The following is a 21314-nucleotide window of genomic DNA, read 5'->3' as shown; positions in this document are numbered from 1 at the left end:
TTATTAGAAAAAGTACGGTAAATCTCCAGCATTCTCTCATGCAAAAGAACGCTAGACCAGTACTTTCAGTAGACCTCTCTCCACCCAGAGGGAGTGCTTAAGAATACGAGTTGCATATGTTGGGATTTTATGGTTGCAGGATTCTGGATCATTTTTGTCACACACAAAAATAAATCTCTTGTGCAACAACTATATGTGCAACAACTTCTTGGTGACTGACAAAGGCAATCTGTGTTTCTCTTTGTCCTCCAGGAAAGAAGGAGGCTTCTCCCATCACAGTGTGTCAGTCCTGAGGAAAACTGTATCTGCTCAAAGATGTCATGCTCTGAAGCTCTTAAAAGGAGAAGAAGCTATGCCTTTTTTGCTTTCTATATGAAAGCATGTAGATTGATTGATTCATTCATCCCCCCAATACAAAAATAGCATCTAGGCGGCATACAATAAAAAAGTTAAAAATAGAAATCCTCAATAAATAAACAAGACTATAATCATTAAAAAATCCATCGACAGCAGTACAGTCAAACCTCGGTTTTCGAACATCTTGGCTGCTGAACATTTCGGAAGCCAAATGCCGAAAACCCAGAAGTAAATGTTTCCATTTTCAAACATGCCTCGGAAGTCGAACAGCTTCCACTGAGGTACCACTGTATTTCCCCCCCAATTTTCTCTGCAAATTTGCAGGCCGCCCTTTGACCCATGGTTTTCGAATGTTTCGAAAGTCGAGCGGACTTCCAGAATGGATTACGTTCAAAAAACGAAGTTCCACTGTATATGAGCTACGATTCGCAACCCACAAAAAAACAGAAAATATGCAAAGCAAAAGAGCAGATAATATGAACATAGAGTTAGTGGTTGCCTTTCTGGGTCTCCCAAGGCATCTGGAAGGTTTAAGAGGGAGAAACAGAATCTCCATAGAAGAAAGAGAGAGTGTGTGTTTTCCCAGGAAGGGATAAAATCAAGCTAATGAGCACTAGGTTTTTATTTGCAAGCAAGCAGGATTCCAGCTCTGCTTCCTGTGGAGTAGTTGTGGGGGGGGGGGGGAATGGACAACACTTCAAACACCACTGCAGCACCTTGCCAAGAATCCCTCTTCAGGCAAAATGTTTTTTTCTGTCCTGTTTTTTTCTGTTACAGCAGCAGAGAGTGCCTCCATGTCAAATCTATCTGGAAATGGATGTGTGGGAGCCATGAACACGATCCCGGAAAAGTGCATCTATCTCAACAGGAAGACTTACCTTCATTATGATGGTCCTTGTATGCTTCTGCTCTCTGTTTGACGGTAGACCTACGGTAGACCACATGAGCTCTCCCATTCTTTTCTTTCTCCCACTGTCCTCGCTCCAAGGGCTCAATAAAAAACTCGCCGCTGTCTGTACGAATCAGGCCTGCCTGAAGAGCCATGGAAGGAAATGGCAAAAGAAAAATAAGGAAGCGTGTATTGGTGATGTCAGTATGGAAGCCATGTTTGGCCCCTATGTATTCAGCAGTATTATTAACAAATCCTGGAACCTCCCAACCTTTGGGGCAAAAATGCAGGACTTCAGTGATCATGCAATTTATACTATTTGCAAGGCTGGACACCACTAAGAGTCTATTTGTTTCTCTTGCTGATAAAGGAATAGCAGTGTTGTGGTTTTCTCGCTGTATTAAACACTATAGCACTGGGCATTTGTGCATATTTCCACTAGAGACAAAAAGAAAACAAATCACATGCCAAGACAGCAGTGAATTTCTGTTGCATTCTGCAAGCAAATATCCAGAATAGTAGAAATGGCATGTGGGGCGTAGCTGGTAACATAAACATCATTTCAATATACCAATATGTGCCATCAAAGGTGCTATTATGCACTCTAGAGTGACATTAATAACAACAGTAGTTCTGGTGGTATTAATAACTCCTGGTGATTGTGTGAACTTTCCTCATTTGTGCCATTACAAATTTTGCTGGATCCTCTATACTCTTTCCAACTAGTCTTCTTAACGTGCAACTTGGCAGAGAGCCCCTGTCAATTCCTCCGTTTTCAAATGCTTTGGTTAATCACAGTTCTGATTTCAGTTCACATGCTACATTTTGAATGCTTTAGGAAGAATCTGCCTTAGAAATGCAGAGCATCACAATGATGAATACCCCCAACCCGAGGAGTCACTGCACAAAATCCTTGCGATACCAGAAGTCTTTACTCTGAAATAAGTCTTGTGCTTCCAATAAATCTGCATTGAGGCTGCCCATCAGTTTTGTTCTGAAACTCCACCTGATTAAGGCTTTGGACAATCAAAAGGAAATAAAATCACACACTGCAGACTGACAGATTTTGGCAAGGATGTTAATATTGACCTAGCAGTCACTGACTTTCCCTAATCACCATCCACTTTTTTCTTCATCTGTTGGCTATGAAAAAGCTCTTTTGTAACACACATCAGCGGTATCCTTTGAAGTTCTGCAACAATCCAGACTATTTTTTTAAGAAACATTTTTGTCCCTATTAAGCCAACAAACGCTTTGGGAATTCGAAACTAACATTGGCCACGTTACCATATTTGGTGGCCTCTGGTCCCGGCTTAATTCATTGCCGCAGAGATGTCAATACATGCCAGTCTGTCCACACTGGGAAATAAGGCCTGAGAACAATGGTTGATTTACCTGCACTGCCAGAGAGTTGGAAGAGTTGCTGCAGTGCTCTCACACTGACTGCGCAGCAATAAACTAATTTTGCCTATCAAGCAGGCAGCAGTTCATAGGAATGTGCTGTAAAATCACTTACGTGAATATTAAATACTCAGCAAGCTTTGCCTGGGGTAAACAGCTGGGCAGTGGAGGTTTATGTAGTACAGGTGGAATGTAATTATATTAAACCAGCCTTCACCCATCTGCCACCTTCCAGATGTTTTGGCTGCAGCTTGCACCAGCCCCAGCCAGCCTGGTAACAGGTTGGCAAAAGTTGGTCTAGACTACACACACAAGAAGGAATATTGGTACCACAAGTGTACTGCAGCTAGGGTGAGCTCAGAATGCCTTATATGACCATCAGTTTCCCTTCTTCTGTTTTTTACAGTTATAGACATGTGCAAACTGGTTTCTATACTGTGCTAGCATCAATGAAAGAGCTCAATATTTCACCTACCACCACCTCCCAAACCTCCCTGCCTTTCAATATTGTTTACCCATCCAAAGCAGCACTAGAGCTTCAGACTGCAGTAAGTGGGGACAAGGAAGAGCTCCAGGATCAGGGTTGCCATGTCTCCTTTTTCCAGGACACGTCCTCTTTTTCAGGGGTGAAATTTCTGTCTGGGTGGATTTTTTAAACTTGCCAAAACAGCTCTGGCTATACTTTCTGGATGAGACATAGGCATAACTGGTGGTTGAAGACTTGCTTTCCTCTTCTCTTCTCCTGCCCCACCCCCCTCCATAGCTGCCAAGTTTTCCCTTTTCTCACGAGGAAGCCTATTCAGCATAAGGGAATTTCCCTTAAAAAAGGGATAACTTGGCAGCTATGCCCCCCTCAACAATATATCAAAGCTTCTATAGCCTACATATAGTAGGGGTATTTAAAGTAAGAGTCGTCATAGCATCCTCTTTTTTGCTCTTCAAAATATGGCAACCCTAGATCTCCCCCTCCCTTCACTGCTTGCAAATCAAAAAGGAGTGCACCCTAGAAGGGAGGGACCAGATCTCCCTTGATCTCTTTTAGGACCTTCACAGGACATCCATGAACACGGGAAGAATCAGGAGACAAAACATGCTTAAACTACAGGAAGCTGGTTTCACAAGATGGCCACAAAAGAGGAATAGACAAATTAGGTAAGACTACCAATGGCTATTAGGTGACCCAGGTGGCGCTGTGGTTAAACCACTGAGCCTAGGGCTTGCTGATCAGAAGGTCGGCGGTTCGAATCCCTGTGACGGGGTGAGCTCCCGTTGCTTGGTCCCAGCTCCTGACAACCTAGCAGTTCGAAAGCACGTCAAAATGCAAGTAGATAAATAGGAACCGCTACAGCGGGAAGGTAAACGGCGTTTCCGTGTGCTGCTCTGGTTTGCCAGAAGCGGCTTTGTCATGCTGGCCACGTGACCTGGAAGCTATACGCCGGCTCCCTTGGCCAATAATGCGAGATGAGCGCGCAACCCCAGAGTCGGTCACGACTGGACCTAATGGTCAGGGGTCCCTTTACCTTTACCAATGGCTACTAACCATGGTGGTTATGTTCCACCTCCACTGCCCAAGGCAGCACACCCCTGAACACTGGCTGCTGGGCATCACAAATAGGGAGAGTTGCCATTACCCTCATGCCCTGTTTGTAGACTTTCCAGAGGCATCTGGTTGGCCACTGTGAGAATAGAATGATGGACCAGTTGGGCCTTGGCCTCAACATGGCTCTTTCTGGGTTTTCCTTACTACACCTGGACACTGCCTTCATTGGCTAGTACAAATGACTTCCAAGTAAAAGGAGCATAAGGACAGCCAGCAGTGTACTGATCTGGTTGAACACTTTCTAGAACCTGATGCAGTTTGATCCCACACTTGCTTACATGGAAGTAAGTTCCTTGCTGATCTCAATGGGATTTAAGCCCAAGTGAGTGTGCATGTGATTTGTTGCCTCGACATTGCCTGCTCCTTCGCATTTCTGCAAGAAAGGATCAAGCAACCCTTTCTTATGACCTTTACATGGAATGCAGAGCGCAGGTTGCACGTTACACACTTGTCAGCTTCCTGGGATGACTAAAAAAACAGTCTAGACAATTGATTCTAATGATCTGCTCCCTACTGAGCAATCTAATTTTCCATGTTATAACGCTGCCTTTGAACAGATTAAGGTCACCGAACTGCAGGTGGCACAGGGCCTCTGCTAATGAGTGGACCAACACAATGTTGGTCCAGAACCTAGAATCACACTTTTAGAAAACAACACATACACACACACACACTTAAAACCTCTAACCTTTGTAATCACCAAAGTGTTCTTGTGAAGACTTGCCTCACTTGCACTCCCCTCTCCTGGGCTAGGAATAATAATTACTTCCAGGGAAAGGGCTCGCTCTGACCCCACTGTTCAAGCCACCCTGAGAAACAAAAGTACATGCAAACTTTTTAAAAATTATGTATCTGCAAGAATGAATGGGAGTGTTGAGGAGATGGGAATTGTAGTCCAAAACATCTGGAGGGCCGCAGTTTGGGGATGCCTGGTCTATAGTGTCTATAGTGGAGTGTCCCAAACTTGGGTCTCCAGCTGCTGTTGGACTACAACTCCCATCATCCCTAGCTAGCAGGACCAGTGGTCCAGGATGATGGGAATTGTAGTCCAAAAACAGCTGCCAACCCAAGTTTGGGAAACCCTGGTCAATAGCTTCTTCTACTGCATATGTCAATGGCAAAGGGAAAAAGCCTAAGAAGTCACCACACTGTCAACATAACAGAGCTTCTTCAGAAGACAAGCAACAGCAGCAAATTGGGGGGTGGGGTTTAAAAGTTCTCCTATTGTCATATTTCTCCCTCCTTTTTGGAAGAGGGCTAAAGGTGCAGACATGGCTGTGAAATGTCCCAAAACGATCCCATACAGGAGCCTAATCCCCTTATTTTCTCTTCTCCCAATGGTCCTGGCACCAGCCTTTTCAGCCAAGCACGTTTCTCCACTGGAATCTCATCAGCTGAGCAGCTTTGGAGTTGGGAGCCAGCCCCAAGCCAAATAGAGACTGGCTTGGCAGAAGCTCCTGGCAGCCCCCAGCATGGGAGGCTAGTAGGCAATGCTTCAGCAGACCCTGCCAACCTCTGCACCTCCCTGCCAGCTATCTTGGTAAAGTTGGGTCTCAAACATTTTAGTTGGCTTGGAGATGATGAGCGTATGACTGGACACAAGCCTCTAGGCTGATGCGGGTTTGCTCAACATTACTCAGTAAAATAAAAACCCTGAAGCGTTCTGTGTACACACATGAAGTCAAAGCCAGTCTAAATGTTCAGAAGCAGCATGTGGTGCAAAACTGCATGTCTGATGGGTCTCCCTATCAGGGAGGGTGGGGGCAGTGGTGTAGCATGGGTTTCTAGTGCCTGGGGTTGCGCAAAGTGGGTGGGTGGGAGGTACGCATGTGCATTCAACTGCCTAACAATGTCCACGTCACCCAGGAGATCGCAGCCGCAGAGATAAGCAGGAGTTGTTCTGTTGTATGGAGAGGTCACTTCCTGGTTCGCATGGAGAGCCATTTTCAATGGACCCCCAGCGACGGAAGCATGTAGCTGAACTGAGGAAGCACCGGGTGTTGAAATTTTGTGCCCCTAGCAATTTTGCGCCCAGGGCAACCATACCTTATTCTCTGGCTTACCAAATATCCAGCATCTGCATGGCCAGCAGATGGAAGTAAATATCTTCCGCCTCTCGTTCAAGACAGGGTATGTCTTATTTTGAATACACTGAGCTGTATTCAACTACCCTGTTCTACTAGCAGAAACCAGCATGAGGGATCCCCTGCTAACACAACAGGGCTTTCCCCCTTGTGCATCCCCCCAAAAAAAATCCACTCTAGGGGCATGTGGGCAGGGCCGGTGGGTCCATTTAGGTGAACTAGGCAGTTGCCTAGAGCGCGTAAATGGAGGGGGCGCAAAACCCCCGCGCCACCGCCGCCCTCCCACGACGCGCGCTCGCACTCCTCCCGCCTATGGAGGTCCTATGGAGCGCGAGCCAAAAGGAGAGCTCAGCGCCCTCCCGCCTATGGAGGGGACACTGTGAGCTCCTCAGCGGCTGCAACGAGCGAGCAGCGGCGGCAGCACCTGTAGCTGAAGCCTTCAGCTATGGGCGCTGCTGCCGCCGCCGCCGCTTAAGAACTCACAGCATGCCCTCCATAGGCGGGAGGGTGCTGAGCTCTCCTTTGGGCTTGCGCTCCTCCAGCCTATGGAGGGGACGCAGGGGCGCCAGGAGGTGATTTTACCTAGGGCGCAAAAAGCCCTAGCACCGGCCCTGCATGTGGGAAACCCCCACCTCCAGAACAATGTGTGGAGGGAGAAGAAATGCTTGCAATGTAGGAACAACCTCCTTAGCACCACATTGAATTCCACCCAGTACGACCAAAAATTAAGCACAGTTAGTCTTTGTTATTTGGGATTACACGCTCGATAATCCACCCCACACCCCACACCCACAGTTTCATCCACTGAATTACAAGTGTTTTTATTAGTCCATAGGCATAAGGGAAGGAAACTCTACTTCCTGAAGTTTGCATCTTAGACAGCTTCCATTACTACCCTACTTTACATAACTTTCACACTCTGTGCCTCATTAATCCATCCAAACAACTAGGCAGAACTTAATTTTAATGCAGGCTTTCATTTTCAAGTTGGATCCAGTTCTGCATAAACACATGCTGAATCACACAGGTCAGTGTGACACTGCCAAGGAAACATCGTCTCCAATCATAGAATGTGGGCAGGTCAACTTTAGGTGGAAACAGTTTTTGTGGTAAGGATTCCTATCCAGATACACGAACACACAAATGCTGGCCTTATCTCCTGACCCTCCCCAGGAACCAGCGTGTTTTTATTTATTTCAAGAATTGGCACCCCCAGGGCCAACAAAAGACAGTGTACAATGTACTGCTTTTCCTACGTGTTCATTGAATGATCTTTCAGCAGCTTCAGTATGTTTTATATTATGGAAATATTCCCCAGCCTCCTCCAACACATTGCATTCTCCCTCTTTGACACCACAGCAGCAGCAAATCGTGGGACATTTCCTTCTTAACCAATTCCAACCGATCAGGACTCACGTGGGAAGTGAGATGTCACAGGGCTAGGAAACCAAACAAGGAAATGAGGCCAATGCTTTTCAACCTTCCACACTGCAGTGGATCTTTGCCACTGTCCTGCCATTCCTGATAGGAGAGTCTTGCAAAATCTTGCAAAATTGGTGAGCATTTCTACACTCTTCATTGCAAAAAGTGTTCCTGAAAACCAGAGTCCCTATTTTGGCACATTCCAAGAGTGAATAGGATTGAGTTAAAACAGCCACACATACTGAACATTGTGTAAGGCCGTTATTAAGAAACATCTGTACCAGCTGCAGACACAGCAATGTTTGTCAAGGGCCTTGGGGAAGTTAACTGCAACCTCCTATCCCCATTCATTAATCAAACTCCAACAAGTTCCCATTACACTGTAAATGGAATAATGACTGGTGTGCACTTTTCACTTACAATGAGAGTATTCTAAAAAAGCAAAAAGACCTCAGAGCAGCCCATTCAATTCCTGCCAGGGAAGTTGGGCACTTAACATTTTGTAAGTATGCCCATTTTAAAGAACGCTAGCTTTATTTGTATGTTTTGCCAGCTTGTGCACAAATGAAAACAAGAAGAAACGAGGCCGGGGGACTCAACAGTATTCCTTCAGAGTGTTTCTCCAAGCTCGATCCAACACCAGGAATTCAGCGAGTTAGGTACGTAGGATGTTGCCATACAGAGTAAGACTAATGGTTTGTCTCTACACTGTCTGGGTCTTTCTCAACTCCACCTGGAAATCCTAGGGATTGAACTTGAGATCTTTTGCGTACAAAACATGCATTCTGGCACCAAGCCATGGTCCCCTCCCAGTTCTTATTTCCATCCTCCCATGACAAGGGATGTCAGAATTCCAACAAAAATGGGAAAGTAAGCAGAGATTGTTGCAGTTCACACGCTTCTCTGCAGTCAGGAAAGAAAATCAGTCCAGTGAATAAAATCTGTATTCATTTATGTAGCTGCTGTTGTTTTTAGGTCTGCATATGATACATAATTATGGTTGTTGTTGTTTTGCCATTTTCTTCACACTAAATGTTATATAGGGAATGTAAATAGTCACATAACTTATGCAACTTATGTACAGCTAGATAAACAAGGTAGCATTTGGCAGAAAACAAACTATGGTGGAAAACAAAAGAGTGCTGACTGTGATGAATACCAAAATAATAGAACCATAGAGTGGGAAGGGACTCCAAGGGTCATCTACTCTGCAATGCAGGAATCTCAACTAAAGCCTCCATGACATAGAATCATAGCCTCCCTAGATACCTGCCCATGACATAAGATGATCAAATGATAAATTGCCATTTCAGAGGCTTTCATCAGAGGTTAAGAAGATGCAGTGATCAGGATCGCAGGACACTCCAGTAACAATGCTACCAGAGTTCAAAAATATCCAGTTTTGAACACAAGTTCCCCTTGCCCCAGAAAATAGTTTTCTGCTCATAAATCACGAACATTATCCTCATGTGCCCGTTTTTGTGCCTCCGTGGTCTACTTTCCTCTGAATTTAAGGGCTGTCACTAAAGTTGGTTAGGGAGGAGAAGATTTTTCCCCAATTCTGTTTCTCCTCTTTCCTTCCACCTGAATTTCAGTATAGCTAAGAGAACTTCTAAAACGAATTCTGGAATTTCACTTGCTTCACCTTGTTAGCACAGTCCCCTGTCACCACAGTGCACATATACTTCAATGAAACATTGCAAAACAATAAATTGTATGATTGCCTCAAAAATATATAATTGTGTGGTTTTCCACTGGTGCATACACAAACTTCTGCGCAATGGTAAAAACACCACACAAAAAGAATCTTGGAGCAATTATACATACAATCACATAAAGATCGATAAAAAGCACTGTGCATCAGTTAAGTATTACAAGGGGAACACAAAGAAACCCAAGGAACTAAAAGCTGTCACATACTGCACAAGCACCCTACCATGTTCGAAATACACATTCATTCATTCATTCATTCAAGGAAAAAGTGGAAATTCCAAGTGTGCAGGTTTTTCCTTAGAAGCAAGACTGGGTGACTCAGAAAATCCCGGAGGATATTTGGATGAAAAATTCAGAAGCATCCTCAGCATTTGTTGATTTCTGAAACAGAGTTCAGCTTTGAGTATGCAGTTAAAAATAACAATACCCTATCTCCTAATTTGTGATTTGAGCAATCAGTTTGGCTTGGAATTTCCTTGTTAGGAAAAAAAATAACAATGCATGCACCACAAGTGCAGGCACACTTGCGATCTCTAACGAAAGCCAAATTGGGAACCTGGCTGTTCCAATTTTTTAAAAATAAAAACTTGAAGTCTGGCTATTTGAAAAACAAAACCCTTGCATCATGAACAGCAGACCAATGAACCGATTTAAAAGTTAACCTAACAAGGCAATCAATGTAAAAATATTGGCATGTGCCTTCCAGTTTTGCTGGTGCAGGTGACCTACAATAACCAACCATGCAGAGGGGGAAAGTCGCCAGTATATAGCAGCCTGGTGGATTTTAAAACCCCAGCCTTTACTAGGCAATGTTTTGCCATTCCCCACCAACACCGAGAGAGCATGCATAGATCAGAAAGAAGTTGTGTATGTATAATTACATGCAAGTTCAAAAGTTTGATTGTTTTTTTAAAAAAAGATCCAAGCATTTGCCAATGCTGATCATAAATTGCCAGATTTAATTGAAGCTGAGGAGAGTTTGCCTATCTCTAGCATAAGGGGGTGGGGTGGGAATCAAAAGCCCTTTTCTGCGCCAGCGCCATCTGCAATGGAACCAACACCAGAAGCAAATCATGCAGTCACTTAGGGTCAGAAATCTCTTTAGAAGTTCCGATGAAGCCATGTGCAATCTGAGAAGTGCTCCTCATAAGCACTTGCACTATTCCAGTGGATCTCAGGGCGCAACTTTCAACATAGCCGACTATTACGCCACTGAAGTGATTATGTCTGTTTCTGGAGGTTCTCAATTGCCAGTGTGTTTTGGATGCAATCCCAAAATAGAAGGTGACAACAAGGACCAGCACAGCCTGTGATGCTCTCCAGGCTGTCCAAGCTCACTTTTCACTTGCCCTTTGCATATGGGCCATTAAAAAGTCAACACTGCAGTCTTTTATCTTTTGTTCCCTCCTCCTATCCTTAGGGAAGGAAATAAATCAAAAGCCTTTATGTTTGTAGTCTTGGACACCAACGTTTCCCTTGTCCATGCCTAGGGAATGAGAGGTTTAGTCATTCAAATACTGTAGATACTATCACTTGAGAGAGCACAGTTCTATCATCTTTCTCATTTGAACAACACGGCTCTCATTTAGAAGTTTTTTTAAGCCAATATGTGACACAGAAAAGTTGCTGTGACTGAGGATACTTTGGGAATACAACTCAGTGATTTGTATAATTTGAAGCAGCAGCTATCTAAGACGCTCAACAAGATAGGCATTGCCAGAATGAGCTCAATTTTGTAACAGAAACACGGCTGCTTCATTTGGAAAACGTTAAAATAAACTCATCCAAACAAAACGGAGAGGTTTTACGGAATGAAATAACTGAATGGATGGACGGGGGTGTTTCAAATCTCCATTGATAGTCTGTTTCGATACAGGACAGTGGAATCCACCAAGCTGGAAACTTGCCAGTCGTTTAATGAAAAGTCAGACAGTTTGGCACAGACATTACACATTGTGCCATGGATAAAATTACTGCCCTCTCTAGTGTTTCCTCAATAAATCAATAGGAGAGGAGGTAAAGAGGACAACGCGCCAAACAGGACAGGAAATGCTGACAGTGAAATACGAGGAAACTGATAAAAACTGCTACTTGGAGATCATAAGGCAAGGAATCTCAGCTGCAAAAAAACAGTCCGCTGCAACTAATATTTCACTAAGATTTTAAAAGATCTGGAAGAGCACCAGCCAAGAAGAGAGGCAATTTCAGGCAGAGAGAGATCATTTATATTAAGCACTGCAAAAAATAAATACCATAGCAGTTTGCAACAAAAATTATCAAACGGCAGCAAACTCTGCCTGCAAATAAACCCACTCATCTGAGAAAGCCTGTAAAAATAGAAGTTTTCAGCATCAGACAAAATGCATACAATGTTGGAGCCTCTCTATTTTTTTTAAATAAATTTTTATTCCATTTTCCAAATTTAACAATTTAAAATAAAAAAACAATCTTTTATACAAAACATCTTATATTTCCATCTTACATCTTGCTCTGCCAAGCTCTCTAACTGCAGTGGGCAGCATGATCCACCGAGCAGGGGGCACTTCAGTGAAGGGCCTAGTCCAAATCACTACAGAATGAATCTCTGGTACTGTATAAGATAGTCCCCATAAACACCTACAGTGGGCAAGTAGATACATAGGGAGCAAAGTGGTGTTTCAGATATCCTGGGCCCCAACTTTTTAGGGGTTTATATGGACCCAGGTGGCGCTGTTGGCTAAACCACTTAGCCTAGGACTTGCTGATCAGAAGGTCGGCGGTTCAAATCCCTGTGACGGGGTGAGCTCCTGTTGCTTGGTCCCAGCTCCTGCCAACCTAGCAGTTCGAAAGCACATCAAAATGCAAGTAGATAAATAGGAACCGCTATAGCGGGAAGGTAAACGACGTTTCCATGTGCTGCTCTGGTTTGCCAGAATCGGCTTTGTCATGCTGGCCACATGACCTGGAAGCTATACGCCGGCTCCCTCGGCCAAAAATGCGAGATGAGCGCGCAACCCCAGAGTCGGTCACGACTGGACCTAATGGTCAGGGGTCCTTATGCTTAACAGCAAAACCTTAAATCTGGCCGGCTGGCATATTGGGAACTGGCAATAGTTCCATCAGCACCAGCCCTACATGCTGACAGAAGGCAAAGCTGACCACAAATTGGCTTTAAAAGGGTAAAGGATCCCGGACAGTTAAGTCCAGTCAGGAACAACTCTGGGGTTGCAGTGCTCATCTCGCTTTACAAGCCAAGGGAGCCGACGTTTTGTCCACAGACAGTTTTTCCGGGTCATGTGGCCAGCATGACTAAGCCGCTTCTGGCGCAACAGAACACCGAAACCAGAGCAGCGCATGGAAACGCGTTTACCTTCCCGCCGGAGTGGTACCTATTTATCTACTTGCACTTTTTGGCGAACTGCTAGGTTGGCAGGAGCTACAACTGAGCAATGGGAGCTCACCCCGTAGCGGGGATTCAAACCACCGACCTTCTGATCAGCACGCCCAAGAGGCTCAGTGGTTTAGACCACAGCGCCACCCACATCCCTCACAAATTGGCTACAGCCCAAGAAGTGAGTTCCTCAGAATACGTGTCTACGTCCCAGTGGTGAGGGACTGATGAGCCTCTCTCCCACCAGCAGATGGGAGAGCAATCAAACCTTCCTGGATGAAATTGCTAGGGTAGTGTGTTGATTAAGAATCTGGGGCTGAAATCACTTGATTTAGTTAATGTACCTGATTCAGTTAATGCATATTATTCCTGCTCACAATTTATGCTTCCCCCACTTTAAATGTCACTACACTCCCTCCTGTTAGTCTAGATACAACATTGTTATTTATTAGAAATATTTATGAACTCTAAGCTTCGTAATACCACCACAGAGGTATACAAAAAACAAAACAAAGAAGTTTTAAGCAAGTAAAAACAGGTAAAACCAGGCATCCCAAAACTGTGGCCCAGATGTTTTGGCCTACAACTCCCACGATCCCTAGCTAACAGGACCAGTGGTTGGGGAAGATGGGAATTGAAGTCCAAAACATCTGGAGGGCCGAAGTTTGGGGGTGCCTGGGTAAAACAGTTCTCAGAGGAGATCAATTACTGCCCACAAATAAACTTCTCCTTCTGGAAACGTCTGGGAAAACAAAACAAAAAAACTTTTCCTGCATCTGACAAAATATATAGAATATGGGAGAGGTACAAATGGGGAAGTCAAACCCTGGAGAATTCTTGTATTGAGCTCAATTGTCTGATTTGGTTCCCCCTTTAAAATATGGCTACAATTCTAAACATTTAACAAGAATGCTATTCCCCACGCCGTCCCCCCAAATACCACTTGCTTAGGCTATAGGAAATCACCATCTTTCCTTTCTGCAAATCCAGGGGGGGGGAAACTCAGCAGACATCTGGACACTGAAATGAAATATAGGGGCCGCAAGGGAAATTTAGGCCAGATGAAGACTCCTGGGCATCTCCTTAGTTTGCTTACTCACTTGCCTAGAAAATGACAAGCAGCTGGCTGAGGGGCATATGAGCTACAGCTGTAGTGCTGCTTGCAAAATGATACAATACTTAGGTTTTCAACTCCATGGTAATTAGAACTTCTAATTTCCTAAACCACTTTGGAAAAAACGGATCCCATGTTCATAATTATACAGCTGAGAAGGACAAAAGCATTTTGATGTAAGGGGCTAAAAGCATCTGAAGGTGTTCATTCCTACATATCCTGCAATTATTGTGGGTTTTTCACCTGATCTTTTATCTTCAAAGAGACACTGCTCTGTATTTTTACTTATTAAACAAGCCGTGCCCCTGCAGGCTCAGGATGAGTAAAACTAATTGGCAGGTTTAGGAAAGTCCACAGCAGACCAATTCTGTATCTCTAGATCCTTGCTAGGCATGGATGAGTCCATCAACATCAGTTTTTCTTACGTTTCTCATTTCTCCAGTCTTACCTTCAACTTGTCTTGTCTCTGCCCTCTTGTGTGGGTGAAAATTGTAACTAAAACACTTGGCTAGTGCAGTGTGGAAAAACAAGGGGCAGAGCTGTGGTAAAGATGTGCCAACTTCAAAGCCTTTGAATTTGGGCTTAATCATTGGGATTATTCTGCAGAAATAGAAATGACCTGCAGAAATATTACACAGGGGGCACCTATTTTTTTGTGCATGACCGCTGGCATTTGGGTCTGTTTGGACTGAGAAGAGGGCAGAATGGGGGCGTAATTGGGGGGCAGAACGGGGTGGGGTGTATGGGTGGCAGGGCAGATTTATGTGTGCTTTGCCGGCATGCACAGAGGCCAGGAATGGAACCCCACGCAAAATGGTCACCACCTGTATATACCAGAACTCACGACCCTCTTCATAGTAAACTGATCCATGCATTGGAATATAGCTTCACCAATTCCCCCATAGCTAGGACGAACAGGCATTTCTATCACCGAGACATTCAACTTTGCCATCTCAGCTTTCGGACGGCTGATATTATCAGATCCCCAAGTATAGCCTAACACCTAGCGCACATAGGAATAATCTTAATAATCCACTTTATCGGTATTGCTCGTTATATTTTGATGCAACAAAACTCACATTGGGACTAGCAGAATATTGAGGGGTGTGTGTCTCATTTCCCCCCCTTCTCTGAAAACAAAAATAATAACAATAAATGGTTAAATGTAAGGAGTACCTGGCTGCAGAGAGGACCTACAGGGAAGAGCCTTACTACAAGAAGCGGGGCAAAAAACCATACCGTACATTAATTTCCAATTCAAATCCAAGATGAAATTTAGCATGCAAAACCGAGCCCCTGTATCCACTCCTTTGAATTGCCAGTAAGTATGGTACATAAGGCTTCTGTCTAACTTGAAATCAGCGATGACAAAGAAGCAGCTAACCAATAAATACCTACAAAATTCTCATATATTTGGAAATGTGCATAAATAGGGTTGCTATTGACAAAGATTTCAATTAACATAGGATATTGTTGCCAAAACCACATGGTACAGTGCACAGTGCACTTGGTACGCTTTAAGACCTGAACAGAAGTTCAGTTAAACGTGCAATGTTAGGATGGCAGTGACTCAACCAAGCCTGCATCTGTTTGTTCAGCATCAAACTTACACAGAAACCTGCCAATGTTGTGGTATGCAGACACTTCAAACTAGGGCTTCCACTGGTCTCAACTGTGCCACTCAGTGCACAGGCATTGAGTGGACCTGATAGTAGTAGCCCAGGAAGGGGACAGGGCAAGCCTACAGAACCCTAATATTCACTGTGTGTACACACACAGAGAGACCATTAAACACTTCAATATGTTATCTAAAAAAAACTTCGTTTAACATAAAAGCTGAAACTTTCAGGATGCTGAATTATGTACCAAATATAGAATTCTGCACTTGTGTGATACATTTATGAAGCTCCAGAATACATTTGAAACTAGCTCTGAGAGTGCAAGTGAAATTTTGTTGTTGTTTAGTCATTTAGTCGTGTCCGACTCTTCGTGACCCCATGGACCATAGCACGCCAGGCACTCCTGTCTTCCACTGCCTCCCGCAGTTTGGTCAGTGAACTTTAGAGTTGTTTTATTCCAGGCTTCCTCAACCTCGGCCCTCCAGATGTTTTGAGACTACAATTCCCATCTTCCCTGACCACTGGTCCTGCTAGCTAGGGATCATGGGAGTTGTAGGCCAAAAACATCTGGAGGGCCGAGGTTGAGGAATCCTGTTTTACTCCCAACAGCAGCAGCCCCTGCCCCATGGCAAACTAAACTGGAAACTGAGAGTAGATCCAAGAACTATTTGAGATATGGTACCCAGGGTCAGCAGTTGATCAGCAGTTGAATGAAGAAGGTCCCACAAGCAGGTCTTTGAAACCTTGGCAGACTTAAATATTTAGGATTCTGCAAGTGACTTGGAAGTTTGAAAATCGACACAGAATCCCTGAAGTCATCATTGCCAGCAGGTGCCTCAACTGGTCCAGCAGTGGTTCATGCAGGCTACCATTCTCTTTAAAACAGCAGCTAGGCTGATGCTCACGGAAATAACCTAAAGCTGGCAGCAGGTGGTTCCCTGAGATTTATCTATAATTGCAGGTGAACCTATCCTATCCATTCTGCAATACACTCTAGTTGGCAGGGTTCCCTATCAGCCAAAAATAAAGTTCAGCCTGGCTAGTAGCAAATAATTTGTGCTGCATAAGAGCCAGAAGTCTGATAAAATGAACAACAGTTCTTTTGTGAAGAGCAGCGTTTTCCCTGAGCCCCACTAAGGCACAAGACTGCTGAAAATCAAAAGGAAAACATTGTGATGTCAGCAGAACAATGGGAATTCCCTTCACACCCACTTACCTGCCGGTACTCCCCTGTCCTGATCTGCCAGACCTTCAACCAGGAAACAGAAATTTTTGAACTCTGAAGTTGGCAACTTTATCCACCGATATCCGTAACAAATATGAGGTGGATTCCATAATACACGCTCATAGCAAAAAAAAATTATTTGCAAGGCTCAGAGGGGCTTAAGTAACAAGGCAAGGACAGTCCTACAGCTGGGGAAACGGGAGACAGAAAGGGATTCATCCCTCCTGTGGACAAGAAGAAGAAGAGAAGACTCAATCCGCTTTTGCTTACCAGTCCATCACAATTACTGATGGCCACTGCGGCACCTGGCATGCCCGAGACTCCTCCTGTAAAAGCACAGTCCTGTTGCAGCGGTTCCCGAAAGACCTCCCGGAAGTCCTCTTGCCACTCAGTCAATGCGCCAGGTGATACCAGCCGCCGGTTGGGCTTCAGGCGAAGATGCAGCTCCTTTCCAAAAACAGTAACATTGAAGTAGTACAAGCGATTCCCAGGCACGCCCTGGTTCAGAAAGGAGGTGCTGCGGGCAACCCTGCGCCGGCCTGGGTGAGGTGGAGGAGCGGGAGGGTGGGTGGCTTTGCCCCTCCTTGCTGCCACTGAGCCAGACACCACGTGCGAGAGGAACCGTCCCTGGCAATCTGCACTGAAGGGCACAATCACACCATATTCACTTAGCTTTCCAGACAGGAGCAGCTCTAGTGGAAATAAATACAGATAGACATACTTCAATACATTCAAAGCAGAGCGGGGCGGGGAAACCCCTTTTTCGTAAGTGTGTGTTTGAAAAGCCTTTGCTCCTCTCTCAAGATATGCACGCCTGTCGCTCCTGCCTCACAGAGCTTAGTCCTGCAGTTAGCCATTCATTTGCCCATGGCAAGTCACACTACTTTCCAAGTGAGCCACCTGAAGGAAATATCACACAAGGCATCCAGTAACAACACAAAAGCAGAGCTGTATGAAATCTGGACAAATGTATACATAAAAATTCTACAACCAAAACAGACGAATTATGGCACCCGAATAAATTAATGCACACAAGGCACTTTTGCAAAACCCATTTCATTGTTTTAAATTTATTCTGGGATTTCAAGTATTTCGCATAACTTATGCCGGTTTTGCTAACCATGGGGGTGAATCAAGGAACTACCAGGAACTACCAATGATGTCTTCTCCTGCCCAGTTCCACTACCAAACCAGACCTAAGTTCCGGAGGCATACTTTTTAAAAAAATCTAAACTTACAAGTGTGTTTTCACCAATCCAAAGAGTTAGAAATGTGTTTGTAACACACACACACAGGGGCTGTAGCCAACGAAGTTTGACTCAGGAGTAGCCACACTGAAATTCAGGGGCCAACGTTTGTCATGTCCGTTAATTTCAGCGTGTCTGCTCAAAGTTTGACTACACTCCCTTATAAGAAACTTGTTTTATAAATTAAAGCTGAGAATCTCAGGAAATTCAGATCTGTTCCTCAGAAGTGCTTTATGCACTCCCCCCTCCCTCCCCGTGCTCATTTGGGACTGCGGAACACAAACAGAATAGACACAGGTGCTGAGGGCAACATATCTGGGTGGGCTACTACATAGTTGTGTTGGCCTGCAAAGACACTTTGCTTTTTACCTCAATCCATCCTTCACCCAGTTTTTTTTAGTAGTTCTTAAATTTAACTACAAACCTTCAAACTTTTATTTCAGAGTAAGCCAAAAGAGTGATGGCTGCAAACGTTGATATTTCTGGAGAGGGGCAGTTCTGTTAAGTGGGAAGCTATTGCTCTTCTTCCTCCACCTGCAAACCTTTATGATTTCCCCCTCATAAACTGTAGCTCACAGAGCGTCAACTGGGCATGTTCAACCCAGCAGAAGAAATTCACACTGACACGCCCTTATGCTTCTTGCATGGCCAGCTAACGACCAAGCATCCAAAGTATTCATTGTGCAGTTTCCATGTAACACTGTGCCTCTAAAGTAGAGAATCCCGCTGAACTTTTTAAAAAAGTGTGTCAGCATTGTAACATACTTTGGCAAGGCTTGCAAAAGAATCCCATGTGTTAGCTCTGTATTCCAATTCCTCAACAGAGTTTAAACACCACTGTTTTAGCTATTGCATCAATTGTCAAAACGAAGCTAAAAAAAAATGCACTATGGAGGTGATCAGCACTGCCATCTTAAAAAACCCAATAATCTTTCAAGTGATGCACTCCTATTCCTACAAACTGATTTGCCTTACTGACTGCCCATCTCTGCACCCTTCAAATGCAGCAAAGGTTTTGAAATGGAACCTATTTAAAAATACTTGGGCAGCAAGGTAAATGGAAAGAATTCTCAGCCTACCCATCAAATGTCATCAGTCCAGCTGAAATCCATGAACCTGACTTTGGAGGAAAGATGCCTAAAGCTAATTTGGAAAACCTGACTCATAGAGCCAAAACACAGTGATAAGTTTAATTCTGTGTTTAGGGCTTGCCATTTGTTTCAGGGCTCCATCCCAACTTAATAAGGAACAGGGGTGGGGGCTGTGAATTTTTAATTGGAGTTCTCCCTGTCCTGAAAAGAAAACATGTCGCTCCTAATATGGGAAATGCTAGATCTCCCCTTCCTTTTTTTTAATTGCTTCTATTAAAGTGTTTTGGGGGTTGTTGTTTTTTTTTTTTTTTTTGTTTTTTTTTTTGTTTTTTGGAAGAAACAAAATCTTTAGAAGCTACGTAGGAGTGGAGAAATCAGAGGCACCTGAAAATGGCTCCCAAAATCTGCCTTTCTTATCCCGTCCTAAGCAGGATTAGCCGATAGAGATCTCGAATGTCTAAGAGTCAACATCAAAGAGCAGTTTTTGTTTGGATTCCCGCCCCCCGCCCGCTTCTAAGGTATAGTAAGGGGCAGGGTACAGTGCAACGGGTGCCTGGAAATGTGAAACCTCCGTGTTTCGCAGCATTTGGTGCAACACTTTGGTACTTGATCAGATGGACGACAGATGACCGGCCAAAAACAAAACAAAACAGAACCCTGGACTGCACTTCCGCGCAATAACCAAACCAGCATTTCCATCTCTCTCGGGCCACTCGGTCAGGCTGGGGAGAAGACGCATTTGCATTCATTCCCGGTCGCCGTTTAACGCGGCAGCAAGCACCACCGGCGCCCAGTGGTGGAACTTGCTTGCCGGCGAGGATACAGAGACTGGGAAGCGGGACCTTCCACGTTTTGCTACTCAGAAAGCCCTGAACTCAGCGAGCCTTGCTCTCCGGGAGCGGGCAGAGCTGCTGGATCGCGGACCGAGAGCGCGCCTCACGGACCCTACCTCCTGCTTCCAACCGAGGCCAGTCACCAGATGCCCACCTCCTACCCCAGGAAGCCCGCAAGCAGCGGGACACGAGCAAGGCGCCCAGAGAGATGCAAAGGCGCGCTAGCCGGTGCGGGCAGATTGACCAGCTTCCCCCCCCCTCTCTCTATCCTTTGATTGCTGGCGCCCTTCCCCGCTCCGCGCGCTCCTTCCTACCTTGGGCTCTCGCTCCCCTGCCCGCGGCGAGCCAACAGCTGAGCGGCACCAAGCAAGACAGCATCGCATACAGAGGCGGGTAATCCATTTGCGGACGCTCGCCCGGCGCGCCACCCGGGGACTCCAGCGCCCGGCCAGCCCCACACAGCAGCCGGGAGGTGGCGAGGAGGACGAGGCGGACGGAAAAGTTGCTCCTTCGGGTCGCCTGAGGGGCTGGAGGGGAAGCAGCGCGCTCCCAGCCTGGCGCGCTCTCCCTTCTCCTACCTGCCTGCCGCCTCCTCCTCCTGTTGCTGGCCCGAGAAGGGCGCTCTGTCAGCGGGCGAGGCGAGCGAGGGCAGGCGCCGCTCGTCCTCCTCCTCCAGCCGGCCCCGTCTTCGCGCTGCGCCCGGCCCGGGACGAGTGCCCTCCATGCACTGCGACGGGACAAGGCGCGCAGCGAGCGACCGGCGGAGCGGAGGAGGCGCTTCCCGCGGCGGCTGCCAGCTGAGGAGAGCCGAGCCCGGGGGGGGGCGGGGAGGGCCGTGACGACGGCGACGCCTCTGAGTGACAGGCGGGCCGCCGGCTGGAATAGGATACAAAGGGGAGGGGGCTGCACACAGCCCGCTCGCCGCCGCCTCCTCTCCCGCGGGAGGCACTCGCAGAGTGGAGAGAGAGAGAGAGAGGACTTTCCATTGCACGTGGCGCTTCCAGCGCTGCGCCACTTGCTATTGGCCGGCCACGAAGCCAAACCCCGCCCCCACTTTCGGCGAGGGTCGTCCCACCCCCGCCTCAAGGGCTTTTGCGATGGCACCCGAGAGAGGCGCAGCACGCGCGCACGTCGCCACGCGCAGCCTGGGCGCGAGACGCGCTTGCCCGTCTCCTAGCCATAGCTGCCAAGTTTTCCCTTTTCTCGCGAGGAAGCCTATTCAGCATAAGGGAAAATCCCTTTAAAAAAGGGATAACTTGGCAGCTATGCTCCTAGCAGACTGGCGTGGCGACGTCCCTACCTGCCTGCCCTGTTCGGCCGCCTCGGAGGTTTGAAGCTACCTTGGTACA

At 45.9% G+C, this 21314-nt stretch overlaps 1 protein-coding gene across 4 annotated transcripts in view; it reads right to left on the bottom strand.

Moving 5' to 3' along the window:
• The window catches only part of ADAMTS14 (ADAM metallopeptidase with thrombospondin type 1 motif 14), a 70638-nt gene extending 49738 nt beyond the window's left edge, over positions 1-20900 (bottom strand). For 3 of the 4 annotated variants that reach the window (XM_035137953.2, XM_035137957.2, XM_060274900.1), the window contains exons 1-3: positions 20280-20900; positions 17065-17486; positions 1236-1389 (exon numbers count right to left, since the gene is read on the bottom strand). In XM_035137953.2, the coding sequence (XP_034993844.2) occupies positions 1236-1389; positions 17065-17486; positions 20280-20367 (664 nt within the window). In that variant the 5' untranslated portion in view covers positions 20368-20900. The remainder of the gene's footprint in view (positions 1-1235; positions 1390-17064; positions 17487-20279) is intronic. The other variant, XM_035137951.2, reaches the window with a different exon arrangement.
• Between the last annotated feature and the right edge of the window lie 414 nt (positions 20901-21314).

Source organism: Zootoca vivipara, chromosome 5 (assembly GCF_963506605.1).
Source record: "Zootoca vivipara chromosome 5, rZooViv1.1, whole genome shotgun sequence".
NCBI lineage: Eukaryota > Metazoa > Chordata > Lepidosauria > Squamata > Lacertidae > Zootoca > Zootoca vivipara.
This window is presented reverse-complemented; position numbering and strand designations above follow the sequence as displayed.